We start from the raw sequence: 27,083 nt of genomic DNA on the forward strand, positions 1-27,083 counted from the left end.
CTTTTTTGCATTTGTTTTTGTCCATCTATGATAGGTTATATCTGTAACTGCCTTTGTGAAATCCGAGCGGGAAGTTCAAAGAGGGCATCTATGAAAGAATGCACCTTTAGACCATGACAGCCAATCAATCAGGCACGTTCATTAGGCTGGATGAAAACAAAAGTGAAAGTCAACTACACAGGATGAACATCGCCTTGCTTATTTACCTTGTCATATTTTTTCCCCTACATCTTATGCCTCGGGCACCATCTGCCATTTTTCATTTCAGCTGCATTTCAGCAGGTGTAGTTATCAGTGAATATCACTACTTTTACATTCTCTATTTCAGTGGTATAGTGAGCTGCTTCCACTGCTCATTTCATCCGAGCAGGGAGCTGCTCCCTGATCAGAGACTGAGTTAGAAATGCAAGTAATGAGATTTTGTGGTGAGACATAACTTCTGAACAAGGCACAAAACAACCCCCACCCCCCTCCCCCCCCCCCCCAAAAAAAAAAAATGCTTGGGGTGTTTGTCCTTACTGACAAGCAGGTTTAAACCTCACAAACATATTTTTGTGGTTTCAATTTCCTTGGTCTAGGACAAACTTTCTTCACCTCAATTTCGTTGGTCTAGGAAAGACTTTCTCTGCCTCATTTCCACTCACTATGGCAGTACCATGTCTTTGCATTTATTGCATAGAAGAAATGAAAAATGGGAAGTTAAGGACATTCAAAATTTTACATAAAATGTACATCTCCTTGCAGAACAAGATCATACTGGAGATTTTGTTCATGATCATGTTCCACTGAATAAGTGGCCCAAGGGAGATAATGGTGGAATAATCTTCTTTTTTTTTCCTAATCTCTTTCTTGTTCATTTCCGTATCATTGTTCTCATTTAACCAGCAATTAAATGGCACTACAGATTTGCCTAAGTTGGTAAAGAGACTACCAATCAAAACATATAATATATGTTTTGATTGGTTTATGAATATGATGAAAGTTCATTAAATACACGTATATTATACGTGTATTTAATGAACTTTCATCATATTCATTGTAGCCCTAGCTTTCAATAATAAGCTGTTAATTCAGTAGAAAGAAAGTAAACATTGCATATGTTGCAAAACACCAGAATGATTTTCCAGTCATATTTAGGCAGAGTGTTAAACATACACTTTTATTTGCAGAATATGTATTTCGTCGTTGGGGTGACAAGACCTTGTATCTCAAATTTTGGTGAAAATGACTTTTTTGCATTAGTGGTCAAATAATCGGTTAAGTGATGTCCTGTCCAAATCCCAGCTGTCTTACCCCAAAAATGAAGCCACCACGGCATGTCAAAGGACCGGCTATCCCATTCAGTATAGTGCTTTGGCCGCCATGTTTTTTGGCTCTCCTGAACATTTGACATTTTTGAGATACGAGGTCTTGTCGCCCCAGCGACGATTTGTTTCTATTTGCAGAATAATGCATGCATTCTGAGCATGAGAATTGATTATTGACACACACTGTCCATAACTTTGATAACCCCCAGTATCCCTTCCCCACACATACACACACAGAGAATAGGTGTAATAACTCCTTTGGTGGATTGATGGTTGGAAATATACTCTGAAAATATGTGAGTGATTTAACATCAAAGGCATGAGGGGCATGAACATGTGTTTTGTAAACTGTTGTTGTTGAAGAATAGTCACTTGCTTGAGAATGTTACTTTGGCCAGTCCGGGTAATAAGAGGAAACAGAAGGAAATTGGATTTCACATTAGCGCAGGATTACAAGAATAAAAGAGCAGAGGGGATGCAAAAGTCAAGGAGAACGGAATCTTAAAGGTATGGTAGCCCATTGCCTTTTGGAGTATGGTTAATTCTGTACAAACTTTATTGAGATCTATTAATCGGATATGCAACTGATTAAGCTTTGTCTGGGATTGTCATTAAATATTAATAGGTGAGAAGCAAAATCTTCTATAGGGCTCCCTCTGCAATCACATGTTACCCAAACGTTTACACAGCGATTAAAGTCCACTATTTAATAAAGGAGATCATTTAGCGGTATCATAAGCGCAAAGTAAGTATTTTTTTTTCACACAATTCTCCTTGTTGCAATTAGAGTTTAGATATTTTAACTTATTCATTCACTCATTTATTTTTGTTCAATCTCCAACAGAAATATGAAGTTGTGGAAAATGATACTTGCATGTATTGACATAATATACAATGAATACAATTTTTACTATGAGTATGCGGTTGATAAAGTTAAAAAAGACTGATTTCTTTGTCAATGAGCATTGATTGACGTTAATTGATTGACACAAGATTATGAATGGTTAATGATATGATACAAAATAATTACAGCCAGATTGGATTTTCAAATTCAGTGTTTTCAAGTTGGATATATACTTTCTTGGTTACTGTGAGGTGATTGAGGCTTGCCTAACCTAGCACATATGCATACATTATAGATGATTAGTCAGATGCCCATTTGATTAATGCTAAAGATTATCAATTTTGATGAACAAATTAGTGAAGTAAATGAATAAATGATGTTATTCAATTCCAAGGTATTGTGTGCAATTAAAAAAAAAAGAAAATAAATGAATAGACTAAAAAAAAAATATTAATGAGTTGGCCAATAAAAATATTAGTCTATTTGGGTGATTTTAGATACAATTAACATGTGTAAATGCTTTTGAGCAAGCTACTGTGGGGATAACACAGCTTTGACAATGAGGATAAAGTACCTTGCCTGAGATTGCACATCCCCAGCTGCTACATGTAGCAGACTTGAACCATGGATATCAGGATTAGAATGCTTTAGCCTTATCCTCTGAGCCCCAGTGACCCATTGTATTCAATACACTGAGATACACTTTATTGAGGATCACAATTACTTGCTGACAGTTGCTTATATACGTCAGCAAAATTAATGTAAGCTTCTCCTGAATGATAATCTGTTTCACTCACTTAACTGCAGATTTTTTTAAAAAGCAAACAAGCAACCAAACAATCACTTTTTTTATATTTGTTTATGATTACTCAATACATGTATGTCCTGACCATAACTTTCTGAAAACCTGTGCTTTCCTAAAGGTGCAATCACACATCGCCGGTTTAGACGGCGGTTCATGGCGGTTCAGCAAATCGCCGTGCTCCGCCAAAGACCGTGTTTACACCGTACACAAACCGTGGTCATCCGTCACTCATCCGCCATGAACCCCGAGAACCGCGGGGAACCGCCAGAAAAATTAAACATGTTTAATTTTTCGTGGCGGTCGTGGCGGTTTGAAATGGACCGTGTTCACATCGCCGTTCATCGTGTAAAGAACGGCATCCTCCGCGTTTGCACCTCAAGATCCGTGATAATACCGTGTTAACACCGCCATAATGTTCATGCTAAAAGAAACAATAAACTTAAAAGAGAATAATAGCTCCGGCGACACTTTACGGCGGAGCAATAAAAATGGAGAAAAAAAAAAGCAAAGATGAACCCTTAATTCAAGATCGGGTAAATATATTGAATGTTATAGTTTCCTTACTTCTTTAATAACAAATAAAGTTTAATGTTCAAAAAGTTGTTAGGTATGTTGAATTACCTTATTTACATTAAAACCATCATTTTCATTAAAAGGTAACTTCATAATTTTACTTAAGCTTAACAGCTTTTAAGATGGCCAGCCACGTGAACCTGAAAAGTTATACACAGAAGACTTATGTAAATATGTTATGTTGATACAGATAAAAATATTATGTTGAGACTTAAGAGAGTAGATGGAAATGCAATGTTGAAAATTGAAAAAAAGACACCATTATTATGTTACGTGAACCTGTAAGTAAAGAGGAAACTATGCACACATACTGTATATGCTTGTTTGATAATGTACAATGTAAATAAATGTCTTTTTATTGACTATTGTTAAAGGTATTATTATTATTATTATTATTATATCATTATCATCATTGCCGCTCTAATAAAGCGCATATACCTTTGGCAAGGTCTCTATGCGCTTTAGAGGGGGAACAAAAGATAAACAGGAAAAGGTAATTTCAGAAACAACAACATGCTCCTTTAATCATCATCTACAAACACCATGTTACTATTTCAACAGATAAGTTTAAAAAAAAAATTGACTTATTGATGGAACTTGCATGTTTTATCTCTTGGACTGTTGTTCCACAGTTCTGGAGCGGCGTAAACTACATTTGCCATAGTAGTTTGTTGTAATGGATTGAGGGTATCACATATACAGATTCCCCTCTGATTTAGGAACTCTCATAGGCTCATATTTCACAAGGAGCACTGAAAGGTAAGAAGGAGCAATTTTGTGAAAACATGGATAAACAAACAACAAGATCTTAAATTCAATACGCGAAATAATTATGTGAATACTTGATAAAAAAGAGAGATGTTGAAACAAGCAAGTACCAGTACGTCACTTGATTAACAAACCTGCAAATGAACAGGAAACTTTGGAAACTATGTTGGATTCTGCTTTGATATGTATGTCTTTTTAATGACAGTTGATACAGATATTTTAAGAATCAAAAGAGAAAGAGAGAAAGCACGTTGAAACTTGAAGATAATTGCTTGTTGCATCACTAATATCAATCTGTAAAACATAGGGGACTACAACGATTCATAATTTCTTTAAAATTGCGTTTACCTAACAAAGCAAAACGCTCCTTGTTGAACCCATTGAGGACAAGTGAAAGGGCTCTGATTGCATCCAAATACACGGGCTTGGTATGGACTCCTCCACCTTCCGGGGAGATCCGTGTTACTACCGCGTCAATCCGCGTTTGGTCCGTGTTCAGAACGTGTTGAGAACGTAGTCAAAGTGCTTTCCGCCATCATTAGGACACGGTTCACGGCGGTTTGAGAACCGCCATGAACCGCCATCTAAACCGGCGATGTGTGATTGCACCTTAAGCAGTACTGTCTTCAACTTATGATAGTGATCATGTTCTGTCCCCTGCATTTAAACTTTTTTATTTCTCTCGGGGCTGGTTATAATCAGTTGATGAATCACATCATCAAAGAAAGGAAATTGTCTGAATGTGATTTTGTCAATCAAAATGAGAGATGATTTCCTTGTTATCCCATGAATTGTAAACCTGTGTGGAAATTTGATTTATGAGTGTAAGGAGGGCTTGGCATTCAGGCAAGCAGTGAGACAGGATTATTTCACTTTGTCTTGCCTTGTCTCTCTCCAAGACAATGTTTCCCCTCTTCAGAACTTCCTTTTATTTCCACTTTCAACCATATTCGCATCTGTGCAGAAATCCAGAAAGTTTGATATTGTAGTTACTTTCTGACCGAATTTCATAGTCTAAATATGTCATCATTAAGCATTGTATGTGGTGTTGTAAATAAACCACCTACATTAACCCATTGAAGACGAGTCCCGAGAATACTCGGGCAGGTGTGTATGGAAAAGGCGTGTTTATAGCAAAATCAGCTCATCCTAAATGGGTTAATTTCCTAGACTCTTGCATGTTTGACTGTATCTAATTTCCTTTTCCCTACAACAGCTTTTTGGAGAGCTTAGGATCGATGGGAATACTTTCATGCCATCACGAATTTTGGTTCCAGCAAAAAAAAAAAAGAATTAAGTATAATGGCTCAGTCACGAATTGAAGCAAATATTATTAAACCACTGAGGATAAGCCGATGTGGAAAAAAAAAAACAAACAGAGGAGAATGTGGGAGAGAAAAGATGATTTGTGTGTGTTCTGTTTTGCACGTTTTCTCCCATGTTGTGTTTGTCAATCCGGAAACAGAAATGATGTTTGTGTTTGAGAATGCAGTTACCATGGCGATTTTCATTTTAGCTGTCTGGAATTCATACCCAAGAGAGGTCTGCAGTCTTGATTGTTTTTTGTTGTGGTTTTTTTTTTTTCATTCTCAGTAAAATAAGAAATAACAAAATCTGTATCAGGAGTAAGAACGAAATACACACATTCATAATAAAGCAAATCGTTTTCATGATTCCCCCTTTCTACATGCTTTTTTTTTTTTTTTAATCTCTCTCTCTTCAAGTGAATATACCCCATCCTTCAGCTAAAATGCAGTGTTTGTATAATCATACCCTTATCCCCTCAGGAATATTTAGACAGGTAACAGGTAATGTATTCAATGTAATATCAGACACTTCTCATGACAGCCCCATCCTGTTGTTGCCGTGCCTGTTTCAGAAACACTGCCCTCTTGTGGCCAGGGTTAGACCAAGTGACTTGGCTATTGCAGTCTGTCATATCTCATATCTTTCCATGGAACATAGTTACTCTTTTTTTTTTTTTTTTTTGTTATTGAAGTGGTACTCAAGCATTTGCACCTCAGTCCACACTTATTCCTGAATTTAACACAAAAATGGCAATCATTTTTTTTTTCTCATAAGAAATAAGAAATAATAAAGTGAGTGGCACAGTACTATTCAGTTGAAGTACTATTCAGTTGAAGTTGTTGACAGTAAAATGAGTGGCTGAATGCACACTTGAAACTGATTTAGTGTAGAGGTGTGCAATTAATTTAACATAGGAATAAACGTAAATTGTTGACGTCAGCCATGCAACATCCATTTTTGCTCAAACAAAATTTCATGGCTCAACAGCAACAGCGTGCCATGGTACTTTCAACCTGTGACAGATTAGTGCTGAGTATACTCGGGCAGATATCTATGGGAAATGCATGTTGTAGCAAGATCAACCTGTCCTCAATGTGTTAACTGCATGTCACATGATGAGCAATCTACCAATCAGATAGCTAGAATCTGTCTAACTCTTTACGTGCCATCGCGTAAACCCCCTTAGTGTGTGCCACATTATTCTGAGACAGCAATATCATCATGCTTTGGGAAAACATTATGTTTTTCAAATCTATGTAACTTTTATAGATTTCTGTTAAGCTGGACAAGTAGTGAGCAATGTTGTAGAGAAAATGCCAAGCTTTGCTTTGATGTAAACTGTATGACAAATCTATGACTGTTTTTCTTTCAAATGGCTAAGAGATACATTATTGTAAAGGCATGACTTTTGCACACAAAACAGTGACAGAAACCTAGAATTCAAACGCAGAATCCAGTAGGGAACACCGCTTGTTGGTTATTCACCACATAAAAATGCAAGCTATGCGCGAGAGGAACGGAAACACGAGAAACGCTTTCATTGTACTGTGGCATTTGGTGATTTATCGATCGGTTTGGGCGGTTTTGTGCGTTTGAGCAGAATATGCGAAGTTGGGACGCGGTCGACTGAGTCGGGATTGCGAACGTGGCACATAAAGAGTTAAGTGTTGTATAACACCTGTCATCACATCCAGGTACCTGTCAAGTGTCTTTCAAATTGATTCTTTAGGAAGCAATCTCGATCCATCGGTGCGTCCTTTAGCATCAGAATGGAACAGTTGCTAAGTCATATGCTATGGAGTGAGGAAACATTTGAAGTAAAACATCAAAAGGAAAAATATTACTCATCATACCAAATCAACTAGACAAATGTAGCATTGTTATTGTGCATGACATGATCAAGGGTATTCAAATTTGTTTGTGATGAGGAAAAGGGGTTTGTTGACAGCTGTTCGGATAAAGCATTTCAAGAATATGCTCCAATGAATTGTGGGATTTAGTCGATACTTTTGGCATCACATCAGCATTGCTTCTTTTAATGTGTATGGTGTCTGAGATTAAGTTCATCAATATTTATATTCACAGATATTGTTTTTTCTTTCACTGTGTCAACTGACTGCATCTGTGAACTCAATAGTACATCCATTTACCTAATTCAATCAAAGGTATGATGCTGCTACTTTTTGATGGTTTTGTAATGCAAGGTCACTTCTATGATGGTAGATATATTGTAGGTACATTTTTATTCCATCAAGGAAAACCACATTTTGCTGGCTTTCTTAAAAGGAATTCACTTGCAACAAAGACCCATATCCTGACTTTAACTGAAACATTTATAGCAGAAGACGATGACTTGCACATAGTGCTCCAGTCCAATTCTCAGACAGACCCTTAATGGCACCCACACATGGGCCAATGTCCTTTTTTTTTTTTTTTTTTTTTTTTAGTAGTATGGTGAACTCCCAAATCTTCTCATCCTACGTTTTTCCTGTGCCAGGTCTGTTACGACGATGTCTTCGAAGTGCAGAGACATGAGGATGGACTATCAGAACTAAATTGATGCATTTCTGTTATTTTGTCTGTCTATGCCCTATCGCATGTGTTCAGTTTTAGAATTACAGGGGCATTAGAGTCTGTTCTGCGTCCTTGGTGTACATTAACGCCCTTGTCACTCTTGATTGATAGGTCTTCAGAGTGCAACCTGACACCATGTTCAAATTGAATTTTGTCAACAACAACAACAACAACAGAGGATGAAGGGCGTTCATCAAAATCCCACCTGATATCAGGAAGTTGTAGAATTTTAGAGTTTTGTATGTTGTGGGGAAAAAGTAAGTGATAAATTTCAGAGTTGCTGTAACTTGCCAATAACTTTTAACCTGTTGAGGACGGACTGATTCTGCTACAACATGCATTTCCCATAGACACCTGCCCAAGTATACTCGGGACTCATCCTCAACAGGTTAAGAAGGTTGCATTTATCAAATTAATCAAAATCTATCTTTATTTGAACCTTCTGATATTAGAGATTATAGGCACAGTATCATCATTTCATTAAACTTGCACATTTGGGTACAGCCAGGTACAGCTAATATTAGTGTTTACAAAAACTTCTTGAACTCCATATGTGACCCTGCATCACAAAACCAACAAAAAAGTCGCCAGACATTGATTTTTAGTTAAGAGCATGTTCTGAAAGAGCAGACTCTAAGCTTTAAAATGATGTACAACTCAATTCAAATGGACTCTCCTAACCTATCTAAATATTGGAAAGAAAGGACACACTCTGGAAAGTGTGAACTGAGAAAACAGGCTCTGAAGTAATCTTTACCAAGCTATGCTAGCTGTGGGATGAATGGAACAAAAAACAGGATGTTGACCACTGGAGCAACAACAATGAAGGGATTATCAGATTAAGCTGAAATTGAGCATGCTTCATGAGCACATTCTGGACATGATTAATACCAACTTTCAATGCAGTAGCATTATTCTTTTTAAAGTTATTGGAGTTGAAAGTGAAGTGTATGGACAGGGTTTTGAGAATGGGAAGAGGGTTCTATGCGAACCAACTAATCACACTATTCCATCAAAATGTGTTCGAGAAAAAACTGCTGAAAGCACAAGTTCCTGTTTGTTTTATGATCCGAAACTTTAATATGATATAGAAAAAGACTTGCTCTTTCAGAAAATATGAAAAACTCAAGATTGGTTATGTTGACCCATTTCAACTATTTTCAGTCCTCACACAAAATCACTGTGTGCAACTTTTTGTTCGTTTTGTGATGCACGGTCACATATTGTCATATTCTTCTGTCAGAATTTCATGAAACTTCCATGACTGTCTGTCTGATTTTAAGTCTTTTGTCTGATTTACCCCGTAACTTTCAGGATTGTGTTATTTCCCGCTAAGCTTATTCATTACAATGTCCGGTTCCCCCAAATCAAGTTGTTCAGAGTCAGTCCCCTTCAAAATTCTGATTGACACTTTTCTGGCTCTTTGCCATGCATGTGAGCACCTCCATGTTACCTTGTTTGGAATCTTAGCCAATAAGACTTCACACAAGTGGGATGAGATCCTCACCTTAAACCATGTTTATGCCCCAAATCCTCTACAGCTGATGGAATTAAAGGGGAAGGCTAGTAACTGATCAGTGGGAATCAGTGGAAATGCTGGGAGATGATTGTTCAAATCCTTATGGGATTCATTCAAGAGTTCATTGTATATCTATTGTTGTGTGAAAATGATTTGCTTCAGAATGGTCTCATATTCAAGTAATGTGCAGTTTAATGCTTCCAGGTTAGCGTCCCTGGTCAGTGACGGAGCATTAATCTGCACGTTAGTTGAATATGAGACCGTTCTGAAGCAAATCATTTTCACACAACAATAGATATACAATGAACTCTAGAATGAATCCCATAAGGATTGGAACAATCATCTCCCAGCATTTCCACTGATTCCCACTGATCAGTTACTAGCCTTCCCCTTTAAGAGGGTGAACAGTAAAATATTGGTTTCAAGAAAAAAAAGGGGGGAAAAAAAGAGGTATATTTATATCTCATGCTTGAGACACGCAGACCCTAGACAAGATTCCCTAGAAGATTGTGGCAGGAAATGTGTGGTAGAATAGCCAAATTAATCATAATCACCAATTTGGCATCCATTTTTCCATGCATGTACACATGTTCATTCATTAACATCAAATGTTGAATCATGCATTTATGAAGTGGTGCTGTTGTTGTTTTATATTTCTCTCCGTCTCTCAACCCACAAATACAAGATAAAATCGATCAGCAGAAACATTGGCTGTCCCCAGGTTCACGTTTCGGGAAAGTTGTGGTGAAATGGCTAATTCAGTGTTGATTTACAAGCTAATCAATTAATGCTTGGGTGATTAAAAAGGAAATGTCGATAAGTCATGTGGCATTGATTCAAAATGTGATTTTGTCTTCCAGTTGCTGTGTCTTGCGGAGTATCATCTCTCACATTTGGCACATGTTCTTCAACCAGTCAGAATAAGGAAGTGCTATTTGATACACCCCTCCAAGAATTAAAGTTCAGATCTAGTGGAATGCACTATCATTCATTTTTGGTGTTTTTTTTTTTAACTCTGACATCAAAGAAATTACAATAGATGCAGTTGTTTATTGTTGGTCCTTAAGCAAAAGAATAAAAAAAAAAATATGTATAATCCATACAAACAAACAAAAGTGTCGGGGAAATGAATGGTCATTTACCAAGGAGAAAACAGATGTACTGTAATTGGTCTTAGCTTACACCAATATGCTGTCGTTACAAATCTCCAAAACTATGCCTTCAATTTGAGGGCAGAGCATAACTGCAACATATTTGTAGTGAATTCAGGAAATAAGAAAATCCACTCTACAGTCACCATATGGCAATTTCAGTTTCATTCACTCCACAAGTTACACTCAAGTCAGTCTCAATTAAATTATCCCCCCCCCCCCTCATTAGTTTATGCACCCCTATTTATAATAATCAAACAATCCCTTTTGGGTACATGTGAATGGCTATTTGGCTGATGCACTTGTTGGTTGTTGTCCCTCTGCCCATATATGGTATGAGTTTCTGACCAATGAAACAGCACCATTTTTCACAGCAGTTGCCATTTGTAAGTTGGGCAGAAGCCTTGGATGGTGATGTGCAAATCGTACTGACTTTATGTGTGTGTGTCTGTGTGTGTGTTCTTGCACATGTACATATGCACATTCAGCAATGGCCAATGGTACCTGATGAGGAGTGTGTGCTGTGATACCTGATGAATTATTCATGAGCTGGTAGATCAGTAGCCAATTGGAACTCTGTATATGTCATACTCATTCATACTGGATTCTATGTAGAAATAAATTGACTTGACACTCCTACATTGCAGAGGCTATAGAAAGCACAAAGTGAAGTCAAACCTGATGATTCTGGATCACACATTTCTGCTTCAGCTAACCTGATTGGTAATGAAATCTAGTAGAGAAGCATTATGATTATGCACCTGTAATAATGTGTGCCCTCCCAGGAGAGATTTTTTTTTTTGTTTCCCACAACTTTATAGATATTGAAAGAAGCTTGAAGAAATACATGTTAAATATGGAAATATTTAATTACTTTTGTTTTCATGTAAATTAAAGCCATGGGAGATTGTACCACTGTGATAAAGGCCATCAGCTGCAATTCACAAAAAAATTAATGCCACAATTATTTCTGGTTTTACAGTATTTTATGCTTTACTGTTACTGTTTGTAGTGAGTTTTATCATGACAGACCATGTATAACAGAAAAAGATGGAATAAGAGACCCAGGGGTCACGCGCTCACCCGAGAGTATCGCAATTTCACCTTCCATGCATTCTTGCATACCTGAGAACATTGAAAACTTAGGTCTGCATGATCCCCCCTCCTCAACTCGAGGGGGGGGGGGGGGGCAGGCAGCCCTGGATCTGCAATGAACAAACTTGGAACTAAAGTCATCAGTGTACAAACTCATGGTGTTAACTTTGCTCTATCATTTCTGGTTCTAGAGTAGAAGATTTTAAATATTCCTTAATGTGGGAGGGGGGATGGGGTGGGCCCCCTAGGGGCCCCCAAGAGGGACATGGTGCCCATTTGAAGGAATTGAGATTCTATCCCCCTAGGGATGCTACCTGCTAAGTTTGGTCAAAATTCATCATGAGGTTTGCAAAAAGAAGATGAACATAAATTCAGGTCCCATTGGGACCCATCCCCATCCCCTCTCCTGGGTCCCATAGGGAGGGAGGCACCCCTTTCCGCCAATCCCATGAACAAACTTGAAACTACAGTCATCAATGTACTAACTCATAGTATTAGCTAAGCCCTGTCACTTCTGGTTCTAGAGAAGATTTTGAAAGATTCCTTAATTTTAGGGGGTTTGGGCCCCCTGGGGGCCCATGGTGGGCCATGGTGCCCATTTGAACAAATTGAGATCCAATCCCCCTAGGGATGCTACCTACCAAGTTTGGTGAAAATCAGACATGAAAATGTACAATTTAGGCCCCATTAGGACCCCTCCCCTGGGTCTCAAGGGGGGCACCCCTAATTCCCCCATGAACAAACTTGAAACTACAGTCATCAATGTACTAACTCATCGTATTAACTAAGCCCTATCACCTCTGGTTCTAGAGAAGAAGATTTTTAAAGATTCCTTAATTTTAGGGGGTTTGGGCCCCCCTGCCCCCCCCCCCCCCAGGTGGGCCATGGTGCCCATTTGAACAAATTGAGATCCTATCCCCCTAGGGATGCTACCTGCCAAGTTTGGTGAAAATCGGTCATGGGGTTCTCAAAAAGAAGATGAAAATGTAAAAAGTTTACGCACGACGGAGGACGCACGATGGACGCCGGACGAAGGACGATCGCAATAGCTCACTTGAGCCTTCAGCTCAGGTGAGCTAAAAAGAGGAACTAACCTCAGAGGTTAACCAGTTTTGTACGGGAACCTGCTGGTCTGTGTATTAAGTCTATGGGCATTTCAGAATTCAGTATGGAAAGGGTTGACTGTGAATCTCCTTTCTAATTGGCAGTGAAGCCAATACTTCCCTGTGGCTTTTTATCATGAATATCTCGGTCTGAATTCATACCAAACATACAATTATAGATACTCTTAATTTTTCTCTATCCCCCTCTTTTTGTAGGTTTTGCTTTTTCCTCTTCCTCTTGTTCAAAGTGTTAAGTTGTCCCCACATCCTTCATACCCTATGACATTTTTTGGCACACAAACATAATGAATTTAACAGCCATCCGCTTGCATCACAGCAATTGCCTGTTGTCATGGTGATACCATTGGTGACATAAACATCATCAGCAACATCAGGTGTTGGACAGATGCCATTGTTTTGGCACAGAAATCATCCAATATGTTGATCAGCATGCATGAAATATTGTAAATGTATAAATCACCCTATTGTTTTCTCTTTGACACACTAAAAAGTACATTGCTTTGATTAATTATCATGATTGAATGTTGTAATTGCTAGTAGCAACACAAAGACAACATCAGCTACTATTTTGATGCATTCTAAATTATTGACTGCTGTATGAGTTTCTATAAATCAGTTATAATGGAAAATGTTATAACTGCCAATGTGCCAATCATTTTGTACAAAATGAATAACTGCAGTGCCATCTGTATTCTGAAAATCTTCCTGCTTGTTATATGCTAAAACTAATTTTTCTTCAGAGAAATCTTTGTTTTTTCTGATTACTAAAAGCTATTTTTTCTACATTAGAGAAAATGTATTGATATAGAATATGCTTTATTATTGCAAAGACAGCCTGACAACAACAAGAAAAGGAAGCAGTTTGCAAATACATGTTACACATTACTAATATCTTCATATCGCAGTGAAAATACAAAATCTTGCCAGGCACAAAATCTGCTCACATCAAGGAAACAAGAAACATCTTCTTCTTTTTCTTTTTTTTTTTCAATATCTGTGATTTCCTCTGTGAGCAAGCACCACATAAAAAAAGAAAATAAAAGAGTCATAAAAAGAGTTTTGAAGGAAATGAAGGACATTTCTTACCACAAAGTTTTTTACTGTTCACTACATTGTGTTAGGGTGTGGATATAACTTGTATCAAAAGAGCTTCCTCTTCTTTTTACATGTTTGTTTTTCTTGTTGGGGGGAGGGGAAGAAATCATTTAAGTAATATTGATGAAATTGATAAAATATTGATGTTGTTGGTATTTTCTTTATTTTGTTGTTTTGTAGAAACCGTGTACACCATCATGTGTTTTACTCTAATGCTTTGATGAAACTTTCTCTCCATGTTAATCTATGTCATATACGTAGACATATACGCCCCTTTTACACACACACACATACACATGCACTTAAACAGTTTGTTTTGAATAAGACAGAAGGACAAACATTTCAAATGAATGAAAATTATTCACAATTTGTTTTTAATATATAAGTTACATTAATACTGATACATTAGGGTAGTAATAAATCATTAGTAGCATGGCTTGTCATTCGTAGTAAAGACTTGCATGTTGGTATACTTGCATCAAAAGGGCGGAATTGGCAACTTAATGAAAAACCAACACAGTTTAGCAAACAAACAAGCAGAAATCAAAATATGTAAGTGATTCATAATTCATGGTGAATATATCGTCGCTGGGGTGACAAAACCTCGTATCTCAAAATTGTCAAATGTTCAGGAGAGCGAAAAAACATGGCGGCCAAAGCACTATAGTGAATGGGAAAGCCTTCTCTTTGACATGTCATGGTGGCTTCATTTTTGGAGTAAGACAGTTAGGATTTGGCCAAGACATCACTTGACCCATTATTTGACCATTAAGCTAAAACAAAATTTTTTGACATTTTTGAGATACGAGGTCTTGTCACCCCAGCGACGATATGCAGATTTCAATCAGAAAAGCCAGTAATATCCTGGTTGTGCCTATTTCTCTCTGTCATCTGCAATCTCTAATACTTCATTTGCCTCTCATGGTGTTTAAAGCACAAAACTTGCATAAGTCAATGATCTGGACATTTATGGTGAGATGGCACTCCATGAATTGATCAGACTGGATTCAAAATCTGTTATATGTCTGATGAAGATGGTGACTTATACAGATGGATACAACAATATAATATCGACCAGATACTTTGAGAATCTAAGAATAGTTTGTGCATTAGTCACACCTTTAACCCATTGAGGACGGACTGATTTTGCTATAACATGCATTTCCCATAGACACCTGCCTAAGTATACTCGGGACTCATCCTCAACGGGTCAAGAGAGGCAATTTGAGTGACTGTCTCATACGCAGTACTGAGCAGGGGAAAAGCAAGTATGAAATAATTAATATCTTAAATCTTGTGTTGAGAGCCTGTGTCTATTTGTGCTGGTACTGCCACTTGTACTGGGCACGTTCACAACTGTCTGATAACAGCCCACACATGAGCATGTCACGTCCGCCCCTTGCACGTACTCCTCATTGAGGTGTGTGTGTGTTTGAGAATTTGAAAGCTTTTGAAGCTTTGAAATTGTATCAAATTCAGCTAGATGTCACTTTGATATAGTCATTATCATTATCCCATACCAGTACCCTCACTGATATCTCACACTTTCTTTCTATCTGATTAATACATTGTTAATATGGTCGTTCAAAGTGCAGGGAACAATTCTCTTGGTATATGCTTTGTAAGATTTAAGTAGGAATTAGAAAAAAAAAAAGAAGAAAGAATAGAAAGTAATGCAATGTTCTATTCAAAATTGCTTGCACAAACCATATGTATCTTTGTAAACATGTAAGTTTCTATTTTATTCCTCTGAAAATGAGAAACTTATGAATATATGTGACCCGCTAAAACAAAAGGATCCTAAAGTCGCTGACGGGTGAGCTGAGAAAATCAAGTTTGAAGTCAGAACACCAAAATCTGTCAAAACGTTCGGATTTCTGTTTTTACATAATTTTGTAGTCTAATGTATCTTCTATCATCTGCCGAAATTTCGAAGCTAAATGATCAAGGGAAAGGCCAGAAAATAGCATTTTTTCTGGGCCATGCTTGGCTCGCCCGTCAGCGACTTTAGGAGCCTTTTGTTGTAGCGGGACACATATTTTGTTGAGTTTATTGGTTGTTGTTTTTTTTTGTAAGTAAATTATACTGTTGCAGTATCTGCATGATCACAGTCTGGCATTTAAAATAGAAATCCACAACTAAGAACTTTGAAAGTCATCAAATCATGAACAAACTCAAACACAAAATGAAACACAAATGCATCAAAAATTCAAAATCAAGGGTATCAAAAAGTATTGCACTAAAACCTTGTTAGAAAGCTGTCAAAGTCAGAAAAAAAAAAAAAAAACATCAAAAAAGTTGATGTTGTAACCTCGTCGGGATCAGGCGTCATTTTTGCACGGGGATCTGTGGTCCGATGAGGATGTCTTGGAGCTCCGAGGGGCACAGTATACCAGCAGTGCTGTCCAGACACAGGTTCCTCATGCAGCCCTTTGGCACCGTCATGCAGTCTTGGCGACAGCGCCAACTCGGGACTGCAATGGCGCCAATGCCGACCATGCACGAGTTGGTCTCACGCCTCTTGGCGCACGTGTTGAACTTGTCCGTCGCGAGCCACGAGCAGCGCCCGCCTGCATCCGGCACACAGATGCTGTGCTGCGTCTCACAATCCTCCACGCCGTAGCTGCTGGAGGCAAGGGGATTATAGAAGCAGTCCTCCGTCCGCCAGTAGTGACTCGGTGAAAAGTTCATTTCGTTGTAGTCAAAGGACCAATCCTGCTGCAGCTCGGGCCGGATGATAGAGAATGTGCTGTTGATCTGCAATGGTTGAACAGGGAGGATAATAAGAATTAATTTGATATTTTTTTTGTTTGATTTGATTTTTTTTTTTATTTCTGCATTTTTTACTGAAGTGTAGTAGCAAAATGACAAAACATTCAAATATAATGTGTTATTCAGATAATTTGGATTAGGTCCATATTGTGATAATCAGTTCATTTATATATAATTAGTTACAGATGAAACAGTTCATGGATGAAACAGCTAAAAAAAGTGTGCTTAGTCCCACTATAGAACAAATGCGGAAGTTACTTGCAAGAGTTCTGGAAAGTGAGGATACTCTCACACCTGATTGGGCCTTCTCATCAACAAATGAAATGGCCCCTGCTGCAAATAGGCACCCTTTACAAATAGGAATGTTTACTCTATATGTTTTACATATAATGTGGGGAAAGAAATCACACATCCTAATCATTAAGCTTAGCCTGACTAGGAATTGTTTAATATATAACACCCTTTTATAACATACCATGTCTGCTAATTTTAACAATACAGAAGAGGATTTGTGTGGTACTGAACATGGGATTAGACATTTCTGTATTTCAGATTGGTAGCACCAATTCAGTCCTCCTCCAAGACCCACAAGATGAACAATAGGAGGAAAAATGTGATTTTATGAGGGGCAGGATACAGAAAAATGTGAGCCAGCGAAGTTTGGAGTGGTTAATCCATTTCATAACCCTCTCTTTGCCAATGAGTCAACTGTGCACAAATATCAAACATGTACCTATGGACAGAAATGTGACGTGGCATGAAGAGGCTTAAAAGGGATGGCTAGTAACTGATCAGTGGGAATCAGTGGGAATGCTGGAGGATGATTGTTCCAATATTTGTGGGATTCATTTAAGAGTACATTATATATCTGATGTTGTGTGAAAATTATTTACTTCAGAATGGTCTCATATTCAAGTAATGTGCAGTTTAATGTTTCCAGGTTAGCATGCCTGTACAGTAACGGGGCGATTGTTAAACGGCCGTTAAGGCATGCTAACCTGGAAACATTAAAATGCACATTACTTGAATATCAGACCATTCTGAAGCAAATAATTTTCACACAACAATAGATATATAATGTACTCTTTAATGAATCCCACAAGGATTGGAACAATCATCCCCAGCATTCCCACTGATTCCCACTGATCAGTTACTAGCCATCCCTTGATAAATGTCATCTAACCTTATCATGTATTTGTGGAGAGTTATCACTTTGTATCATTGTGGTTCTGTAATTATTGTGCCTGATTTGATGTGTAGAAAGAAAAAAATATATATATATATGTGTGTATATAAACAGGGTTTGGGGGCAGTAAGAGATGGACTGACCGGTAGTAATGAATTATAATTAATGCCATTCTTTAAGTGGGTGAAAAGAGAAAAAACAAAACTTACTGAACACTGATCACAAAATAGGCTGTATGCTTCCTTCACTCCGCTCCTTTGGACAGATGTCAATGAAAGCCACGGCTCCACTGAATCACAGGCACTAATTCTGAGGACATCGTCATGGTAATGACCTAGGGAGGAAAATTTGGGGTATAAAGCAAACATGATTCATTGACCTACTATATTCTATAGGTAAAAAAACAGTATGTAATCAAGATATGATGATGTTTAAAAACATTCAGCACATACAAGAATTGTGCCATCACGATAGAGGGAGCTATGAGCAAATATCATGCTGTATTCTTTATGGTGTATTCTAACAGTAGGCCTACTGTCTATTCCAACTGGCTATGGAAACTGTCGAATATGACAAATCCAGTCACTAAAAAGATTTTCACATTTATGATGCATTTTTAGCAGGAGTTTAGCTTCATATTTACTGTATATCAGAGATTACTGGGGTGAAATTCAATTACAACAGTTTATGTTGGTTTTTATGCAGGTGTGTATATACGCATTAGTTATATCTATGAAAGTGTTTATATAATATACATTTCTTCAACTTGCAATCAGTTGTTACTTGTTTATATCAAGGGTACCTCAAATGAATAGTGATGGGTGGAAGAGGAAGACTTACCCATCATGAGGTAGATGGAGCCTGGAATAAGGTTGGCCTTCTTGCATGGAGGTGCCTCAAAGTTGATGGTCAGTTTCACTCCCCTAACTGCTACTGATTCCAAACCCTTGTAGATGGCGCTCACTTTCACTTTACGACAATTCCTGACTTTTCCTCGGATCACTGAGGTGAAGATAGAGAGAAAAAACATCAATAGCCACCCACAATTCAGAGAAACCACCTTAAAATAACACAATTTCCTTCTTTCTAGATCGTTGTGGATTTGAGTGAAATCACATAAAAATAAAATGATAATGACAAGGAAAACCAAATCTGTAAATGACGCCTAATCTTGCTGATAAAACATAACATAGGTCTACATGTATATGTTTGTTGGTTGTTGTTTGTTTGTTTTTTGGTTATGTGTATGGTATTGTTTTGTACATAAAGTTCTTTATCAAATATGAAAGGAAGTAAAAAAATATATATATATATATATATATATATATATATATATATATATATATATATATGTATATATACATATATACATATGTGATGCATCATCACTAATAAGCCATATGATGTCAGGTAAATATTTTTGTTGTTGTTTTTGGCAGATACGAATTTGTTAGATACTATTAGCTTTCAATAACATTGATTCTTAATTTGTTACTACTTCATTACAAAGAGAATCTTCTTGAAAAAAAAAATCTTGAAAAAATCTTTAAAAAGAAAAAAAAAAAGTCAACATTTTAAAACTGTAAAGATTGCTTAAGTCAGCTTTTCATGTATTTTCTTCCTTTTATGATCTCCAACCATGTGTAACATGATGAGGTACCACATATATGTTTGCCTTTAAACTGAAATATCTGTTTTTGTTTTCTTTTTTTCTTTTATTGTTAGGGGATAGCAACTTTTCATTGGGACAGATTACCCAAATTTGGACTTCAATGTAATTTCTGCTAAATCTTGTTGATAAAACTTCAGTAAGTTCTTTTAAAAATACATTCAGCCATCAAAAGCAGGGCCCTAGCTGATCTTTTCTGAAGAGCTTAGCTGGTGTAATGATTGGTGCCTAAACAATAGAGAGCCTTCACATTGCATATTCTGAGAGCAATAATTGGTCTTTCAAATACCATGTAAATATAGCTATCTAGTTTTGAATTTCAAATTACAACTATCTATATTTTATGCACGTTAGTATAGTTAACCCGTTGAGGATGAGTCCCAAGTATACTTGGGCAGGCGTATAGGAAATGCATGTTCTAGCAAAATCAAACTGTCCTCAACAGGTTAAAATGATTTACTCATTAACAAAGTACTCATAATATTGAATGTTTTCAACTACAAAGAAGGACATGTCGTTTTGTTTGTATTTGGTAGGCAATTTCAGTTTTTTATAAGCTGTAAGCTCCTGTATTGAGCATTTTGTGATATATAGAAAATCAGCAGTAAAAGTAAAGCATTCACAAATATCTATTGCCTTTTGAGAAACTCAAAAAGTAAGTCAGAAAGCTTTTGTGGCTTGTTGGTCAATATAGGAAAGCAAAACAAAAGACAGAAACTGCTCAAGTCATTAAAATAAAAAAAAAATAAAAAAAACAGACCAGTATCATACACGATTTTAAATAGATTCATGAAATTATATCAAAACCAAGCCAACAAAACTATCACAATGCACCATTACTTACCAACTTCTGAATCACAAAAGTGTTGCTGGAGGTGTTTGACAGGGCATCCTGAGCAAGTTAATGGGAGAGCTGGCATGGAAGATGATGATGCCCCAGTTGGAACCATCATCACCAGCATCATCACCATCGTTACTGTTGTCAAGGTGATCATCATCATAGCACTCATCTTTGTTTCCTCCTGGTGTCTCAGTTGAAGAAAATTGTCCTTTCTGTTTTTGTCTGAATTAGTCAATGGTATCTGTATCTTCAGTTCCAGCAAAGAGCACAAAGACAGTTCTCTGTTTCCGGTGGATGTTTCAAAAAAGTAGAACGTAGATGGGATAACCAGTTATGATGGGAGGAGTCGATGTCAGCCCCTACCAGCAAACGCTCAAAATTTGTCAGTAAGTGGAGTCAAAATAAAGTGTCAAACTGTCTGAATCCTTCGAGCTTCCAGGCTCTGCAACAGTCTCTGATGAGTCTGCACTGATGGAGATGAGAGAAGTATGGCTGAGGCGGTAGAGGTGCAGTCCTTTTTGTACGATAGCTCAAGGCGATGACGCTTTGCTGTTCATCTCCCACACGATGATCTAAAAGTGACGAGATGCTGTCAACTGGTGTCCATAAATAAAAGAGAAACACTGTTCAGGTTCCTGAATTGGTGCCTACATTCAAATTAGATTATGGTTACATTTCTTGATACAGAAGGAGGAAATATTGTGATGCACCTCGGAAGTATGCTCCAATGCCACTTGGAGTGTGGACGAGAGAGAGAGAGAAAAAAAAATGATGAGCAAACTAGCTTCCGGCTGAGTTGACACAGAAGCTTGGATGACCCTACGACATACCAATGAGAAGATGGACAAATATGTGGTTGCTAGATGTTTGTTTATGCTTTAATCTAATGAGTACCTCAAAAACACCAAATGTACCCTGCTTGTCGTGAGGCACGCAGACCTTGTGGAGAGAAAACTCAACGTATGGCAGTGAATTATGATCTCTCTGCTTGAGGTCCGACAGTCTATTATATTTGGTAGATGAGGTCATCCTCCTACCAGTCGGGACCAATGAGAGGCTCATTGCCAATCCCCATCTCCTCCTACCACCACACAGGGACTACATCCATGGTTGGCAGAGCGCGGAAAATTAGTCTCATCCCTCAAACCATTTGTCATTCACAAACTCAAATGTTACAATCGATATCTGCCAAAATTCAGCCTCTTTTGCATATTCATGAGAAATACTCTGTGGTATCATAAATGGATTGTAAGGCAATACTAATAACAAGACTAATTGATGGTATCTCTAGGAAATCCATCCTCATGTTTGGAGACAACAGGCACAAAATATTCACCATGACACTTGCTGTATGTGTATGAGAGGAAAACCACACGCTAATTCAGGAAGGAACCAACAGTTCCCGTCGATCGGACTTGGAAATGAGATAAGCAATATTAAATGAGCCAGCACTACTTGGAAAGATGCAAAACAATACAAAGCAGGCTCTTTTAACATTTTTTTTTTCCATTTCATTATCCCACTCAAAATACTTTATTACCTTTCATCTATTCAAGTTTGGGAGTGCGTTCTGGAAGAACACCTCTACTGACATGATTTCATTGATAACTACTCATGCACACACCCATTTACCCAGTCAACCTGATACCATTTTCAGGAAAGAAAGTTAAATGCTGTAGGAAACCTGGCTAATTACAATTACACTTTGTATCAATCTTTTTTTCTGTGCATAATGTCTTCAAATGACCCAATTTCCACAAACAACAAATCTAGGTTGCTGAAACTTAACCCGTGGAGAACGGACTGATTTTGCTACAACACGCATTTCCCATAGACACCGACCCGAGTATACTTGGGGCTCGTCCTCAACAGGTTATTCTAACTGTGATATGTTGGCAATTCTGAATTACTTTAACCAGTCTGAGTGTATTCTGAAAGAATAAACTCCTTTTTTTTAATAGTATTGTGAGAATCTTTGTTCAATTATGATAATGTATAATGTGGACTTCAAAACTATAGAATCCCAATGAACATTTTTATTGCTTTTATTTAACAAACCCCAGGATTAATTAAATCCCTTCACAGTTGGTCTTCTTAATTTAAAACAAAATGCATGTATTGCAAAGTTAATATTTCAGAAATTACTTTGATTACTTGTGAAATCACTCTATGCTTCCCAAACTGCACTGCAGCTTTGAAATAATTGCCTTTGATATCTAATGAGGAATTTCAAAATTGAACGAGGGCCAGAGACTTTTGTAGCCCTCTCGGGCAATGACATGTGTGATTGTCTGATTCATGTAAATGGCTACTGACCCATCCCCCTCTCTACTTGGAAGAATGTCTGTGTGTTGTATTTTTTTTTCTTCTTCTTCCTTTGTTGATAATTGGGTCCAGTGGTCAGACACTGTGGTCAGCATGAAATACTGACCAGCGTACTCCTCAGTGATAGCCAGGCAGTGACCGCCAGGGACAAAATTGGCAGGAAACACTATGCTTTCCAGAGATATTTCTATGGACAGACAGTTCCTAGACAAAACACTGCTTACGATCAGAGAACGATCAAGGCCCGTCAGTCAGGAGTTAGGACTTTTATGCCCCTTTTATACTGTGCACGACTTTTAGCTCGCTTCTGAAGCAAGCTACCTTTTGCTCGGGCTAAGTCGTTTTATACTGCCACTCAAGGTTACGTGCAAAACCAGACCCATCACTCCCACCCCCTAGAGTTCCCGGAGAGTTTTACCGAACAGCGAACAATGCTATAGTACACCAGTGCATGCAGTGCGTCATACTATATACACAGCGCGCTGGTATACAAATGATGCACAGGATAGAGTGTGTTAGTGAAGGTGCGGCGCGCTCGAGAGTATTGACAATGGTGCGACATGCACGAGGCGCAGCGGAGTGCATGTTTGCAACCGTTGTCAATACTCGAGAGTGCGCCGCACCTTCACTAACGCCACGAAATAATCCTGTGCATCATTTGTTTTATTAAATGGGTCGAAAACTAACAGCATCATTCACGTACCTTTGTGGGTCAATACCAGTCAGCTACATGTAGAACTCGCTCAAAAGTCAAGATGTCCGAAGATGTTCGTCCCAAACATTGACGCACGTCGCACTCGGAATTCCCGCACATAAGTACTGTACGTACGTATAAGAGTATACGTACGCCACGTGTTATGCACAAGAAAGGCCGCCGGCTGTTGTGGCAGCCCGCGGCCCGAACTAGAAGTTGTTTACAGGATTGACCGCGCGTATAATAGCGCGTGACGCACTTGTAACAACTGATTGAGTGCGCACTGCTAGTGTAAACATTGTGACGTACGTCAGGCCAGGGAGGTGGAAGAGACACTCTTCGTAGTGCATTTACTGAGAAATTAATGCACGCACACGTGACTCATTTCAGTGCTTCCAACTGGCTACATTCTTGAACCCATTTTATAATGGCAATTAGTACAGCAGTAAACGTACATTATTGGCAACCCGGAAGCCCCGCACATGCTTTCCGGTCACGGGTCAGTGAATTTAGCTCGAGCTAAACTCGAGATACCTTTTATACTGATGTTAGCTCAGACCTGAAGCGGACCTGATCTACCTTCCTAGAGCGGACTAACTTTAGCTCGGGCTAAACATTTTTTGACCTTTTATACTGGGGGTGAGCTTGCTTCAGGTCAGCACCTGAAGCAAGCTAACTCCCAGTATAAAAGGGGTAACAGTCTTCATTGCAATCACTGCTCCTCAGTGGCCATTAACAGGAACGCACTTTTTCATACCTAGTTGTATCAACTCATATATCATTGCGGAGTAAAGCAGTAAAATCACCCGACTAATGGAATATGAGTTAATGTCACAGGTGTTGTATATCCTGGATGAAGTTGGAAAAGTTTGGGGTATCCCTATAAAGTGTGAGAAGTATCATATCCTGGTTGTTTCCCTAGATACTTAATTAAAATATGTTAGTTCTTGAGAAAAAAAAAAGAGTCACTCCTCATATCTGCACGTAACAGCTGATGTTGGTAAAAGAATGTCCTCTAAAAAGAAAGCAAAATGAAATAGAAATAAATACAATAGTACTTCTTCATGACTAAGGAATGACTCTTGATACCAAACATTGAACCATAATTGATTAAAGTTTAAGAACACATTCTTTTAGTCCCCTGAGTAATCTGATAACAGATTGTGTTTGATGAATTATTGAAAGGCAGAAAGGATTTAAAAAAAAAAAAAAACTCGATAATGGCTACATTATTTATCACTTTTGTTTTTGCGCCTTGTGTCAATTCTGTTTGTTCCGAAATTTGATGTGTTTTAAAAGACTAATTCAATTTTATTGTCTATCAGCCAATGCTTGATTCAAATTGCTACTTTCAGAATAATATGCTTCCTTTTTAGGGATTTCTGAAACTAGAAAAAGGTCCTGTTTGTAGTTTTGACACGCAAAGGTTTTTTGATGCAATGGATGTACTATGGACTTTTACTTGCCTGTACTGTTGAACTTGCAAGATATTTAACATCTGTGAGTAGTTGAGTTGTATTGCATTAGTATTTGAGGTTTGTGAGTTGATGACATCATCATATCACTCCACTTTCATAAAACTGGGGCTGTAACCATTGTTTCATGGTACCATGTGAAACTTTATAAGTGCTCAAAATTCATACCATATGTCCCATTTGATAAGCTTTTGCCATTCTCTTTGCTTGATTCTTACTCTTCAAGTGCACATCTGATGGGATGGAATCCAACCCAATATATAATTTTTTTTTACTATGTCTTTATGCCACCTTTGTAGAATACCTGTCATTACCATTTTGGCATATTAATCTCAATATCAGATGCACTGATGGAGAAACAAAAATGTTTTCCAAACACTTTGAGGAGCATTGCGTTGCCGGTCACACGAACCGACGAATCCCTCAGGTTTGCGTAAGAATGACAATTCGAGAAAATCGCGTTTGAAGTTAACCCATTTTTGACTTATGGTTGCTACACTTTCATGTCTATAATTTCCAATTATTTTTGTAGTACATCAGACTTCAATTCTTGCTCTAACTTGTGAAGCTTTTATCGAATCGTATTGTTAACAAATAAGCGGGAAATTGTCAAAGAGCTGCATGCATGTATTTTCGGTCTGCAAAGAACGTTGTCATTTTCCATGTGTGTCCATATGTACATGTACATTGAGCGTTGTTATTGTCAATGCATGTATTACATAGTACGCGCACTGTGCGCGCGGTCAATGAACTGTTGAATCTCAAAAACTACACGCAAGTCAATGCACACCGAACCGTCGAATCGCCTGATTGTTTAACACACGCGTCTATGGGGAAAACAAATAATTTTCACAAATAGAATTACATACTTCTACAAAAGTGATAACTACGTAAAAATTACACCGAATTACACACTGAGAATTTCAGAATATGTAGTATGGAATGTCTACTATCAAAATCATTGAATATCTCAAAATCGAAAATTTGACCCAAAATCGAGTGATTCGTCGGTTCGTGTGACCGGCGACGATATTTGGTACTAGCAATTAGAATTAGCAAGCGCAGGTGTACCTGATATCATATACATGTAAGTGCTGCGTCTGAGCAATTTTCCCTTGTGGCGCACTAACAATAGGCAAGTTTGAAGTTGGCGGTGGTTGAAATGACCCAGAATTTTAAACCATTGAAACAAAACAGATGTAAAGATGGATATTGTCCACTTACATAACCCAATTTTCTTTCATTGTAGAAAAGCAAGCCCCTTGAATGTTTAGACATGTTCTTTCGCTGCAGTGTAAAGAAACTGCTTATGCCCTGTCCATGACATCATTCATTAGAACTCATTGTCTCATTAAGTTGTTTTTTTTTTTTTTCCTTAAAAGGTCTTCCTCTTCTCATGCACAGAATGTAAATCCAAAATGGCTGATGCAGTGAGGAATTGGTGTCTGTCTACAGTATTGGTGGAGATGAGAATTGGGCTTTTAACTTTTTGCGAGATACCAAGAAAACACTTATGAAATAGTACAGAGCATACCATTATAAGAGTAATTCAAAGTTTATTTGATGAAAATCGGGTTTGGAATGACTGAAACATCCAAAAACAAAGTAAAACAAAGAGATGGTAATAAAAGGTGGGTCCCACACTCTATTAGAATCGCTCTGTTTTGGATATGTCATCCATTTCAAAACCAATTTTCATCAAATAATCATTGAATTCCTCATGGAATCACATGCTCACATGCTTCTCATTATCTCACCAAAAAATGTTAGAAACCTGAAATTAGGTCTCACAACCAAAACTATACGATCCCTTTAAAAATGTTCCACTGAGTGAGTGCCTGTCTAAGCAAAATACGATTCCAACTTGGCACAGAGTGGTTCTAGACGAGTGAGCATGCGTAGCACAGAGAAAATCAATGCTTGGATTCAATCATGGAGAAAGTGAGAGTGCACATGGT

The 27,083-nt window shown here is 37.8% G+C and overlaps 1 protein-coding gene across 1 annotated transcript; it reads right to left on the bottom strand.

Annotated features, from left to right (window-relative positions):
- Window positions 1–16,472: 16,472 nt before the first annotated feature.
- On the bottom strand, window positions 16,473–21,169 carry LOC140239424 (metalloproteinase inhibitor 1-like). The gene is made up of 4 exons (XM_072319266.1): window positions 20,635–21,169; window positions 18,962–19,123; window positions 18,331–18,455; window positions 16,473–16,920 (listed from the first exon to the last, which is right to left on the bottom strand). Exons 1-4 carry the CDS (start codon window positions 20,798–20,800, stop codon window positions 16,492–16,494), a joined length of 882 nt encoding a protein of 293 aa, XP_072175367.1. The 5' UTR covers window positions 20,801–21,169; the 3' UTR covers window positions 16,473–16,491.
- Window positions 21,170–27,083: the final 5,914 nt, after the last annotated feature.

The sequence above is a fragment of the Diadema setosum genome, chromosome 2 (assembly GCF_964275005.1).
Source record: "Diadema setosum chromosome 2, eeDiaSeto1, whole genome shotgun sequence".
Classification (NCBI taxonomy): domain Eukaryota; kingdom Metazoa; phylum Echinodermata; class Echinoidea; order Diadematoida; family Diadematidae; genus Diadema; species Diadema setosum.